The sequence below is a fragment of the Artemia franciscana genome, unplaced genomic scaffold, assembly GCF_032884065.1.
Source record: "Artemia franciscana unplaced genomic scaffold, ASM3288406v1 Scaffold_289, whole genome shotgun sequence".
Taxonomy (NCBI): Eukaryota; Metazoa; Arthropoda; class Branchiopoda; order Anostraca; family Artemiidae; genus Artemia; species Artemia franciscana.
In genome coordinates this window covers 949,158-963,058 of record NW_027063627.1, presented here as the reverse complement: position 1 = coordinate 963,058, position 13,901 = coordinate 949,158, and the positions used below count along the sequence as shown (strand labels likewise).

The following is a 13,901-nucleotide window of genomic DNA, read 5'->3' as shown; positions in this document are numbered from 1 at the left end:
CACCCCAACACCTAGTTGGTGGGGTGCTTCGCGCCCCCCTAAGCCCCCCCGAGCGCGTAAGTCGTTACGCGCCATATTAGTTACGCGCCATTGTAGTTGTGTCCCTGTGTCCCACCTGTGAATATAGATAGATTTATATATGTGTTTCAAACTACGTAAAAATTGCGAATATACAACATTCTTGGCTTTCCCATTGTCTGTGCATATACAAAGCCGTATGTACTAATAATGACGTCATATGTAAACGCTCTTTTTACAAAAAAACAAACATGCATACACACAACTCGTTTTTATATAGATAGATAGATAGATAGATACAATACAAATTAACTGCGTAAAACTTGCGAATATACAAAATTCTTCGCTGTCCAATTGTCGCTGCATATAAATAGATTGTCAGGTTTACCGACCCTCGAACATGCAACGTACAATTGTCCATGGGAAAAACAATCAGTATTAAGATCTATACCACATTTTTCTAATGAATGACCTTGAGCTTTGTTAATGGTGATTGCAAATGCTAATCGAATTGGGAATTGCAATCTTTTAAATTGAAAAGGCAGATCCGTTGGAATCATGGGAATGCGAGGAATAAGAACAGCCTCACCCTCAAAAGGCCCTGTCAAGATTGTGGCCTCTATTAGGTTTTCTATTGTTTTTTTACGGCAAGTCGCGTGCCATTGCAAAGCTTTGGTGGGTTGATATTTCTTAAAAGTATTATTGGTACGCCTATTTTTAGTTGTAGCACGTGTGGTGGAAACCCTGAAAGATCCACGGAATTTAAAAATTCAGATGGATAATTAACCGCTTCATTTGGTTCCAAAACTGTGTCGACTGACTTGTAAAGGACTGCCTGGTCTCGAATCTTGGTCAAAACAATATGGTTGATTTTTTCGTGGAAAAGATGTTGCAATTGGGAAATGATTGTCCATTCAACGTTGGGAGAAATTTCGCAACGTGCATTCAATTCAGAATTTCTATCACTGATGAAGTACAATTGTAAAAATTTATGATTCTCGCCTGAGAATGGTAGAAGGGACCCTGCTCTATGATAAATTTGCCCTTTTACTTTGAAAGTAGACATAAATTGATCTGGATTTTCGATTTGGGCTCCAAACGACGTCATTTGGAAACATGAGTTGTATTATCTGATTTTTGACAAAAAATGCTTAGATTCTGACGTAGTTCCAGTAAGGAAAGTCTTCAATGGCTCTGGTGGTAAAGCCAATAGAGGAAGTTTAACTTTTCCTGAGGCGCAACACATTCCCATTGTTTCACCATTGAATTTCAAGGCCCTGCAATAGGGACAAATTTTAGACATTGTCTCGATTTGAACACATCTACTCAAGCTATAATCATCGACTGGGCCGTACCTGAATTCCAGGCGATAACTTTCAGGTTTCTTTGATTCCTCGGCACGCTTTCTTTTCTTACTTTCTCTATCAGCAGCAAGCCTGATTTCTTGCTGTTATGGTGATTCCTCGGCACGCCTTCTTTTTTCACTTTCTCTTTTAGCAGCAAGTCTGGTTTCATGTTGCTCTGGTAGTTCCTCGGCACGCCTTCTTTTTTCACTTTCTCTTTTAGCAGCAAGTCTGCTTTCGCGTTGCTCTGGTAGTTCCTCGGCACGCTTTCTGTTCTTTCTTTCTCTATCAGCCTCAAGCCTGTTTCCTTGCTGTTCTTTTGATTGCTCGGCACGCTTTCTTTTCTTACTTTCTCTATCAGCAGCAAGTTTTTTGGCATAGACTCTTTGAGCATCTTCCTCGGCTGTTGCCATTGTAAGTTCATCAGTCATTTTAAAGTTAAACATTAATAGATTTCTATGTGAACGCATGTCTTATATATCTTTAATGACGTCACCGTCATAACAAAAATGACGACAACTAACTTCATGACGTCAGTCAACACACAAACATGACGTCACCTGACAGACACACCGACAGACAACTTATTTATATATATATATATATATATATATATATATATATATATATATATATATATATATATATATATATATATATATATATTATTTTAGTTTTCTTAGACTCCTTATTTTTAAATTTTATCCAGCTCACATCAATGATAAGGAAAGCTTGTTGCATCATAGCCGTTTTGTTGGTTTTTGTGCTAGGACTATCCTTTGGTGTATGTACTGCGTCAAACGAAGTAAGGCAGATCAACACAAATAAAGTAAGTAATTTTCATTGTAAAATAGTACCCGTACTATAAATTGCATTATGTAATACAATAATAAAAAAGCCTTAATGTCTTGTCAATATTTGTGATTTCAGCAGGATTAGATGTTCAAGTGGTCCAGTTATACGCATATTTTTGCTAAAACCAACTATATTCTCAGTTGTCGTAATAGTCACTTTCCTCAGTCCAATAAACATAGTTTTTCAAGATATGGCAGTACCAGCTAACTGTGATTTAACTAAAATTTAATATAGAAATAAAATATTTTAGGCTATTAAAATAAAAACTGTGGTTTTTGTTTAAGTGATCAACAATTGCAATTCAAATAAAAAAAATAAATAAATAAAAAAAATAAAAAATAATAATAATAGTAATAAAAACAAAAAAAACGAAAGAACAAACTTAAGAAAAAAGAAAAAACGAAAAAAAGTAATATAAAAACTAAAAAAGCAATAGGTAGTAAAGCTTTCTTACAAAACTACGTGTTGCTGGGGCACGCAGCCCCAAGCTGTGCGTCCTTTTTGCGCGTCCTTTTTGTAATTTTTTAATTTAGAACTTTTAAATCAGAACTTGTAAGAGAAGCTGTTGCTGACAATCGAAAACGACAATTTTGGCAGCGTATTTACCGACGGTACCAAAAGACAGCATTCTATTGCTCCAAATGGTATGCAAAAAAGAATATTAATTAAAGTCATCTTAAATTGTTGTTATTTATTGATCTTAGTTTCCCACTTGTCCATATTAATTTCTTTTGTCTTTTTTCAATTCCCAAATTACAGAAGGCTCTACAACATTCCAAAAGCTCCAGGCTCCCTGCTACATCATGCTACACATGCTTTGGTACCGACGGTACCAAAAGACAGCATTCTATTGCTCCAAATGGTATGCAAAACAGTATATTGATTAAAGTCATCTTAAATTGTTGGATTCTATTGATCTAAGTTTACCACTTGTCCATATTAATTTCTTTTGTCTTTTTTCAATTCCCGAATAACAGAAGGCTATACAACATTTCAAGAGCTCCAGACTCCCTGCTACACCATGCTGTCATAAATTTTAGTGTCTCGAATTTTCTGATCAGTGCAAAAAGTATCGTCAATCAGTCCGTGGTAACATGTTTCGATTCAATAGTAGACGAAACTCTAAAAAAAAATATTATAAAACGAAAATGGATACAACAGACGAATTGATTTCTGTAGTATCCTCTCAATGCCTTCAAAATGGTCCAGAAGGGGTATATTATGGAAGCTACTAGGACCTAAAGACGTTATTACCCACACCTGGGTCCGACGCAATACTATAGTGCACTTGTATTTCATAGTGCACCTGTTTCTTACTTAGTAGGAGCTTGTTTCTTTATTTATGCAAATGTTTACTTCAAGATTTCTTTAGTTGTTACATAATATTTGTTTACATTGAGGACGACGTAATCCCATGTGATATACTAGATTTCAGGGCCCGTGGAGGTCCATTGTATGTAACTAAGGATGGCACACACGTGGGTATTACGCAATGGTGGAGCACACGTGAGTATTACACAAAGGCGAGGTACATGTGACTGTTGCTTAATGCTACATATATATATTAAGAGATATTTTTCTTCAAGATTTCATTTCCTTCAAGGTATTTTACTTTTTTCTTTCAAGAAGTTTTTTCTTCAAGATTTTTTCCTCAGAAAGTCTTTATAATCCGTCATCAAATATTTGCGTCCACTTTAGGAATCGAATGTAAGACAAGAGACTTCCTCAATAGCCAGACCGAAGCCTTAGACAGCTGGATCAGTAAACTATTCATAATATTCTTATTCTGAAAATACCATCTACGAAATTACCCATTCCAAACCAAGAGAATTTGCTGCACACTTTTCAGATCGATTAAGCTCTTGATTGCGTGTTACCAGCCCTTTCCACTCAAGAGATTGCAAGTATCCCAAAGCTACTGGTTTTGATCTGTTAGGCGAGCCTGTTTGTTAAGTAATGGTATAGAGGGTATTATTGTTATACATCTGACACAAAAGTGAATGTTACATCATAGTATTATCAACCCGTTTTGCTCTGAAATCAATATTATACATGGAATTTAAAATGTTAAAATAGCATAGAATTAAAGAAAAATCATTATTTCTAGTGACTTAGTAAGAATAGCCTGCCCCGTGACATTGCTGTGGTACATATTGCCATTCTTAACAAATTCTCAGGTATTTTCATGATAAAAATATACATTAAAAAAATAGATTCATGTTTTTACAAGCCAACCCCACTCCTCGCATTTAGATATGGCTCGTAAGTTTTGACATCGATCTTTAGGAAAACACTCAATTTATTGCAATATGTTCTGTCTTTAATTTTATATTTCCTTATTGTTTAAATAAGAAATAGAATCTAGTAAATTACTTGAATGAGCCTTTCCCTATCATTACTGAGCCATTCTTGGATATTTTCATTAAAAATATGCTTTAAGTCCATTGATTTACGTTTTTGCAAGCCAACCTCCTTACATTTTAGATACGGCTCGTAAGTTTTATCAACGCTCCTAATCTTTAAAAAAACAGTTGATCTATATCAATATCTTTCGTCTTTGATTTTGTCAATTCTAAGACATAGAATTCATAACAGTTCATGAATGAGCCTTCCCTATTATTCTTAAGGTATTCTCAGATATTTTCATGTTAAAAATATACCGTGAATCCATTCATTAGTGTTTTTGCTGGCCAACCACGGTTGATCTATATCAATATCTTTCGTCTTTGATTTTATATTTCCTTGCTGTTTAAAAAAGACAGAGAATTTAAAATAGTTCTTGAACGAGCCTTTATTATTCCTAAGGAATTCTCAGATATTTTCATTATAAAAACATACTTTGAATCCATTCATTAGTGTTTTTGCTAGCCAACCCCTCTTGCATTTTAGATATGGTTTTTAAGTTTTGACATCGCTCTTTAGTTCTAGCAAAACATTCAATCTATTGCAATAATGTTTGTCTTTAATTTTATGTTTTCTTATTGTTTAAAAAGGACATAGAATGTCATACTTTTCTTTTATGAGCCTTCCCCTATCATTACTAAGTCTTTCTCAGATATTTTCCTAATAACAATGTGCTTTAAGCCCATTGATTCGTGTTTTCGCAAACTACCCTCCTTGTATCTTAGATATGGCTGTTAAGTTTTAAAATCGCTCCTTAGCTTTAAAAAACAGTTGATCTATATCAATATCTTTTGTCTTTAATTTTAAAATTCCTTATTGTCTAAAAATAAAATAGAATGTAAAACATTTCTTGAATGAACCTTCCTATATCATTCCTAAGGCATTCTCAGATACTTTCATAATAAAAACGTACCTAAAATTCATTAATTCATCTTTTCTTAAGCCAACTCGCCATCCATTTTAGATACGGCTCTAAAGTTTTAACATCGCTCCTTAGTTTTCGAAAAATGTTTGATCTATTGCAATATGTTTCGGCTTTAATTTTATATTTACTTTTTTTAACGAACAGAATTGTAAACATCTCTTGAATGAGCCTCCCGCTATCATTCTATCATTCCTAGAGCATTCTCAGATATTTTCATGATAAAAGTGTACTTTAAATCCACTCATCCGCCTTTTTGCAAGCCACCCCTCTATGCATTATAGAAGTGGCTCTTAAGTTTCAATATCGCTCCGTAGCTTTAGCAAAGCATTTGATATCTTGTAATATGTTTCGTCTTTAATTTTATATTTTTTTTATTGCTTAAAAAGGGCATAGAATTTAAAACATTTGTTAAATGGGCCAATCCCTCTTTTTTAGAGCATTCTCAAACATTTTCATGATTTAAAATATACTTTAAATCCATAGATTAGTAATTTCGAAAGCCATCCCCCTCTTTTCATTTTAGATATAGCTCTTCAGTTTTAAAATCACTCCTTAGCTTTAACAAAACATTATCAATCGCATTATGTTTCTTCTTTAATTTCATATTACCTTGGTGTTTAAAAATGACATAAAATTAAAAATATTTCTCGAATGAGCCTTCCTCTATCATTCCTAGGACATTCTCAGATATATAGATGATGAAATTGAATCCACTCATTAGTGTTTTTGCTGGCCAAACCCTCTTGCATTTTAGATATGGTTGTTAAGTTTTGACATTGCTACTTAGAACTAGCAAAACATTCAACCTATTGCAATATGTTTCGATTTTAATTTTATGTTTTCTTATTGTTTAAAAAGAACACAAAATGTAATACATTTCTTTTATGAGCCTTCCCTTATCATTATTAAGTCATTTTTAGATATTTTCATGACAAAAATGGGCTTTAAACCCATTGATTTTATATTTTAATTTTATATTTTATAAAATATAAATTAACTTTAAATTTTATATTTCATTATTGTTTAAGCAGGACATAGAATTTATAACATTTCTTGAATGAGCCATCCCCTGCCATTGCTAAGGCAATTTTTAAATCCATTCATTCTTGTTTTTGAAAGCCACCCGCCCTTGCATTTCAGATATGGCTCTTAAATTTCAACATCGTTCCCTAGCTTTAGCAAAACATTTGATCTATTGCAATGTTTTTCGTCTTATTTTTTATATTACCTTAGCAATAATAATAATAATAATTTATTTATGCCCTCTTTACATAAAAAAGATGTACACAGAGGAGTATGAAATGAAAACTGAAAAATAAAAAATTATATTTCTAATGAAAATCAGTAGATCATAGCTGTTGTTTTTGCACATAACTCAGAAAACCACTTACAAAACATTACCTGTAAATAATAACGTAGCTCATAAAATAGCCCCCATAAACATAGCGCATAAATACGTATTTCATTACAGAAATAACGACAAAACTGTTTTTCCATTAAGTGAGACAATTAAGGGAAAAATTTATTCTATTTTCTCTAGACCCTCTAAGAAATCGGTCGTATTGTTGATCCATTTTAACTGTAATATCAAATATTCCGGATTCTCGTGTAATATAACTATTTCGAACAGTAGTGGAATTCCAAGAAAATATTTACAAAACCTGGAAAAGTAAACGTGGATACGCTTTTTATCACTTTTGCTCAAAAACTTCAGAATTGGAACAATGAAGAATTCATGAGGTGCAAACATTGAATTATAAATTATAGCAAGTGTTTGTTTATCAAAACGACCTTTCACCCTGACTAGCAGGCCATATGTTTTCCCAAGTTTTCCCAACACAGATGATAACACCAACTCCCACATAGCTTTAATTGACGGACCAAAAGGCAACCCAAGGTAATTAATGGAATCTTTATTAATAATATTAAGTGATCCCAACCTAATTGAATGATGCTGGATATCACTTTTACTATTCGCCATTAGGAATTCTGTCTTAGATAGTTCAATCTCTAATACCATTCTTCGTAGATGTGAGTGTAATATATTAATTGTATTCTGCATTGATATTAAATTATCCGAGAACAACAAAATATCATCAGCATACGAAAGTGACAAATGTCAATACCTTTAATCACATATGGGGGTATGACCCGTGGAGCTAACCCAATTGCGTTAATAAATATAAAGGAGCTAAGAACTGACCCTTGTTTAACTCCACAACGTAAATAGATTCGGTCGGAAAGTCGCCCTCCCGAAAAGATTCTCAAAGATGAATTACCATACCAGCCCGCCAAACACTGGCCTATAAATGGCTTCACCTCACTACGCAACAGTGACATAAAAGCGTGGTTATGCCAGTGACAATCAGTGGCTGGCAACTGGCACCCTCTGCTGTACATTATCACGTCTATAGAATTTTTTGGAGCATTTTCCTGCAAAAATATCCGTGTACACTAGAATCAATCGTTTAAACTTTAATGAAAAATAGCAAATAGGGTTTCTTCTAATGATTCCTGGGCAATTTAGGCCAGTGGGTCACAATTTACCCACCCAATAGCACTTTTTGGTGTACTTTATCAAATCTAATACATTTTCAAGCCTTTCCCCTCAAAATTATGGCACACGGTACCCTCTGGCACGCATTTAACGCTTACAGCATTTTTAGGGATTTTCCTTTAAAAATATCTGCTTACAGTAGATCCGTTCGCTTGAACTTAATGACGAATACCCAATAGTGTTTCTTCTCACATCTGGAAATTAAGTTCAGCTTCGCACAATGTGCCTTCCGGATGGCACCTGAGCATTGATGTCAGCGTGGCACTTAGTTGCTGGCACACGGAGCCTTCTGGTGTGAATTATCGCTTCTAAAGAATTCTCATAGATTACCTAGAAAAATAACTGTTCACACTAGAAACAATCATTTAAACTTAAAGAAAAATTCCCATTTATGTTTCTTGTGATCACTGCTTGCAATTGACCCCAGCGTGGTATACAATGGCTTGCGTGCATTATCACAGCTACAGAATTTTCAGACAATTTCCTAAAAAAAACCGTTAACATTAGAATCCATGATTTAAACTTAAAATAAAATTCCCAGTAGCGTTTTTTCTGATGCCTATGTTGATTTTTTTTTTTCATTTTACTTGTTGCATAATGATTTTTTCTTCATAAAACTTGTTGTAAGTTAATTTTTCTCCGGTGAAACTACTTTTATGTCTATTTGTTATACGTTTTTATGTTGATTATTTCTTTGTGAAGCTTGTTATATGCTTATTTTTTCTTCACGAAACATGTTGTTTGCTGATTTTTTCTTTCTTGAACATTGTTTCATCTTTTTCTTATATTCTTGATACGCCCCCTTAAGAAAATTTGCCTTTGCAAATTTTTGGGCAGTATAGAAGATCTAGTTCAATGACTTTGTTTTTCTATTTTTATTCATAAAATTAACTCAACTAACATTTTGTTTTCTTCGTGAAACTTGTTGTAAGTTGATTTTTCTCTTCGTGATACTGGTTGTATGTTGATTTTTTGTTCTTGAAACTTGTTAAATTGTGATTTATTTTTCTTCATGAAAACTTAACTTATCTTGATTTTTTTCTTCGTGAAAAATGATGCCTGTTGTTTTTGTTCGGGAGAATTCTTGCATGCTGATTTCTTGTTCGTGAAATGTGACTTATGTTGATTTTTTCTCTTCGTGACACCTATTGTAAGTTGATTTTTTCTTCTAGAAAATTGTTGTATGTTAATTTTTTCTCCTTGGAATTTGTTCTATTTTTATTTTATCTTTATGAAACTTGTTTTATGTTTTCTTCATGAAACCATTTGCATATCGATTTGTTTCGTGAAACCTGCTGTACATTACCTTTCTTTTCTCGTCGTGAAACTGGGTAAATTTTGATTGAGAGAAGAAACAAGCATAGACACAGAGTCAGTGGATTCAACCTTCTGTTTTACATACTACTAGGTTAAGTTAATCTAGCCAAGCTTACCTAAACATGGTAGGTTAGGTAAGTTGGCATGTCATCTAACCTCTGTGTTAAAAAAAAATCAAGATACAACTAATTTTCATGAGGGAAAAAATATAACAAGTTTTGACTTAACAAAATTAGAGTATAATAAGTTTTAGGAAGAAAAAAAATCAACATAAAAATTTTAAGGAAAAAAACGAAAATACCAAAAAAATCAACATACAAAAAATTCAAGAAAACAAATTAACAGACAAAATTTCTACGAGGGAAATCAACATACGACAGGTTTTACTTTTAAAAAAAATCAACAAAAAACATGTTTCAAAAAGAAAAAAACCTTGAACGATGTTAAACAAGGGTCAGTTCTTAGCTCCTTTATATTTATTAACGCAATTGGGTTAGCTCCATGGGTCATACCCCCATATGTGATTAAAGGTATTGACATTTGCCACTTTCGTATGCTGATGATATTTTGTTGTTCTCGGATAATTTAATATCAATGCAGAATACAATTAATATATTACACTCACATCTACGAAGAATAGGATTAGAGATTGAACTATCTAAGACAGAATTCCTAACGGCGAATAGTAAAAGTGATATCCAGCATCATTCAATTAGGTTGGGATCACTTAATATTATTAATAAAGATTCCATTAATTACCTTGGGTTGCCTTTTGGTCCGTCAATTAAAGCTATGTGGGATTAGGTGTTATCATCTGTGTTGGGAAAACTTAGGAAAACATATGGCCTGCTAGTCAGGGTGAAAGGTCGTTTTGATAAACAAACACTTGCTATAATTTATAATTCAATGTTTGCACCTCATGTATTCTTCATTGTTCCAATTCTGAAGTTTTTGAGCAAAAGTGATAAAAAGCGTATCCACGTTTACTTTTCCAGGTTTTGTAAATATTTTCTTGGAATTCCACTACTGTTCGAAATAGTTATATTATACGAGAATTCGGAATATTTGATATTACAGTTAAAATGGATCAACAATACGACCGATTTCTTAGAGGGTCTAGAGAAAAAAGAATAAATTTTCCCCTTAATTGTCTCACTTAATGGAAAAACAGTTTTGTCGTTATTTCTGTAATAAAATACGTATTTATGCGCTATGTTTATGGGGGCTATTTTATGAGCTACGTTATTATTTACAGGTAATGTTTTGTAAGTGGTTTTCTGAGTTATGTGCAAAAACAACAGCTATGATCTACTGATTTTCATTAGAAATATAATTTTTTATTTTTCAGTTTTCATTTCATACTCCTCTGTGTACATCTTTTTTATGTAAAGAGGGCATAAATAAATTATTATTATTATTATTACTAAGGTAATATAAAAAATAAGACGAAAAACATTGCAATAGATCAAATGTTTTGCTAAAGCTAGGGAACGATGTTGAAATTTAAGAGAAATTTAAGAGAAATTTAATAAGTTAATAACGCCTTGAAAGACCAAAGGAAAACGCCTTGAAGAAAAATCTGTAAAGTATTATATAACACCCCATGCATGCGCTGTCATTACGTAACAGTTACGAGCGCTTCTATTACTTAACACCCACGTGTTTGCCGTCCTCAGTTACATACGGGGCCCCCCTGGGCCCTGAACTATAACATTCCACGTAAGATTACATTATATTCGATAAATCTAATATGTCATATGAGACGTCATCCTCAGCGTAAACAAACATACCCTTTTATGTAACAACCAAAGAAATGTTGAAGAAAACGTTTACATAAGTAAACAAAGAAGAACCTATTACGTTACAAACCGGTGTACTATACGCTACAAGTCCATCATGGTATTGTTTGACACCAAGGTGCACGTATTAGTAACTTGAGGGGTTAGTGGCTCCATTAGTGCATCTCCTATGGGATATTTTAAACATATTGGGGGGATACTACTGACTTTTTATGCTGTTCCCAAATATATGAATTTCATTAGGTATAATGTTACGTATAAAAAGCTAATTGCCTGAGAAAATTGGTTCAATTTTGAAAAAAAACGAGGAAAACACTCCCAAAACGCAAAGCTATCTTAACGACAATTACACCATCAAATTCAGCATGTCCAATGTTTCAAGCTTCTAAATACAATATGTGGAAATTTGTATTTTAGCCAGAAGAAAGATAGCAGATAAGTGTTTAATTGTTGTGGTTTTTTGTTTTGTTTGATTGTTTTTTTTTTCTCCTATGCGGGATCGTATTGAAACAGGGATCCTAGAAGATCAGGAGAGGGCTCATTTAATCGAAAATCAAAAATTCTAGTGCCCTTTTTAAGCTATGAAAAAGATTAATGGACAACTAATCCCTATCCCACGCCCCCTTTTTACCCATAGAAAACTGATCAGAATTATGAGGTAGCCATTTGATTTAGCATAGCTAAAGGGTCCAATAACAATGCCGTTAGGAAAGACATAACCCACATAGTACGTGGGGAAAGACCTGTCAGTTGAACGACTTGCTCATTGCTCACATTCACTATTTTTTCCATTTGAAAATTAGCAGATTTACTTGGGGGGTGGGACGATTTTCTATGGGGGCTGGGGTTTCCACGGGGAGAATGTTCCGTGGGAGGGAATTTTCCTGGGGATATATTGAAGGGGGTTTTTCGCATGGGGGAAGAAATGGAATTTCAGGGTACTGTTTCAAAAACGGTCAGAAGTTAAACTTAAGAAAAAACAATAAGTATTTTTAGCACAAAGTAAGAAAAATGTTAAAACTTAAAACTAACAGAAATTATTCCCTTTGGGAGGGGGCTCTCCTTCCTCACTCCTCGCTCTTTCCGCTGAAGCTGGAATTTTTGTCAAAATTCTTCAACAGTGAAACTTTTTAAAGAAGAAAAAACGAAAGAAAACATAACAAATAAAAACGTATTCAGAATTTTTCTTCAGGTCAAAAATCCGAAATTCCACATTTTTGCAAATAGGAGCTTGAAACCACTAAAGTAGGACTCTGTGATATGCTTAATATGATAGTATGATTTCAATTAAGACACTTTGACTTTTATGGGGGGTTTTCCCCCTGTTTCCAAAAAATACAAATTTTCCACCGGATCTTTTCCTTTGTTCCACATCTCCGCTAGGACAAAAAGGTCCAGTATTTTCTTGGCCTGATTTGGCCACAAATCACGTCTACCGTCCTTTAGACTCTCCAAATAAGCTGACATAAGAAGCCGAAAAACAGGTGATCTAATCATTTTCTCCGGAAATTTCACCATTCTAATCAATTTAGCACTCCTTAAATATTTTAATCTTGGTTCGTAGACTTGACTCACTATTCTTCCAAACATTTTTCAACAGTTAAAAACACCCTGAGCCTTGGCTACTCTATTTTTAACATCTCCGACCATATTTGTCCTTTTTAGTAATAATGCCACCTCGTAAGCAAGGCTATCCAAGTGATAGATCTTCCGGTTGCCCAACATCAACTCTTCGCCTTCATTTATTCCTGGTATAAGAGATTTGTGCTTGTTAATATTAATCTTAAAGCTTATTCTTGAACTTTGAACTCTGCAAACCTTAAAAAAAATCATTCAATTTCCTACCCATCAAAATCTTCGAGCCTGAGAAAATTTACCTGATTTTTGAAAAAGGGGGAAGCGCCCCCAAGAAGTCAAGTTATCTTAACAAAATCACGCCATCAGATTCAGCATATACGAGACGCCTATTGTGAAGGTTTGAAACTCCTTTCTACAAAAATGTGGAATCATAATGTTTTGCCAGAAGAAAGATTACAGACAAGTGTTTGTTTGTTTTTTTCTGTTGTGTTTATTTTTTGTGTGTGCGTTTTTATCCACGGCTAATCGTATCTGAGCAATTGTCCTAGAAGATTAGAAGTGCTCTTTAAGTTTTAGTGTTGTTTCTAAGTGACTGAAAAATACTGGAAGGCAACTTGTCCCCATCCTGCATTTTCGCCCCAGTGACATCCGATCGAAATTTTAAGATAGCCATTTGGTTCATCACAGTTGCAGGCTTCAATAATTGTGTCTCTGGGGATGATATTACCCCCTCAGCCCCTGGAGAAAGGAGTATAAGCTATTCAATTGTTCATTGATTACAAATAGTATTTGTTTTTAAAAAATATATGGAAATACTTTCGGGGAAATTTTCTCCAGGTGAACTTCCCACGGGGAGACTTTACCATGGGGAAAGTAGGTTCCTGGGAGAATTTTCCAGCCAAAATTTTATACGAAAGGAAAGGAAATAGTACCCGTACTATAAATTGCATTATGTAATACAATAATAAAAAAGCCTTAATGTCTTGTCAATATTTGTGATTTCAGCAGGATTAGATGTTCAAGTGGTCCAGTTATACGCATATTTTTGCTAAAACCAACTATATTCTCAGTTGTCGTAATAGTCACTTTCCTCAGTCCAATAAACA

The 13,901-nt window shown here is 33.7% G+C and overlaps 1 protein-coding gene across 2 annotated transcripts in view; it reads left to right on the top strand.

The window, feature by feature from the left end:
• LOC136043082 (uncharacterized) overlaps positions 1–13,901 on the top strand; it is a 105,966-nt gene that overhangs the window by 48,379 nt on the left and 43,686 nt on the right. For both annotated transcript variants that reach the window (XM_065728005.1, XM_065728006.1), the window contains one exon: positions 2,071–2,190. In XM_065728005.1, the coding sequence (XP_065584077.1) occupies positions 2,071–2,190 (120 nt within the window). The remainder of the gene's footprint in view (positions 1–2,070; positions 2,191–13,901) is intronic.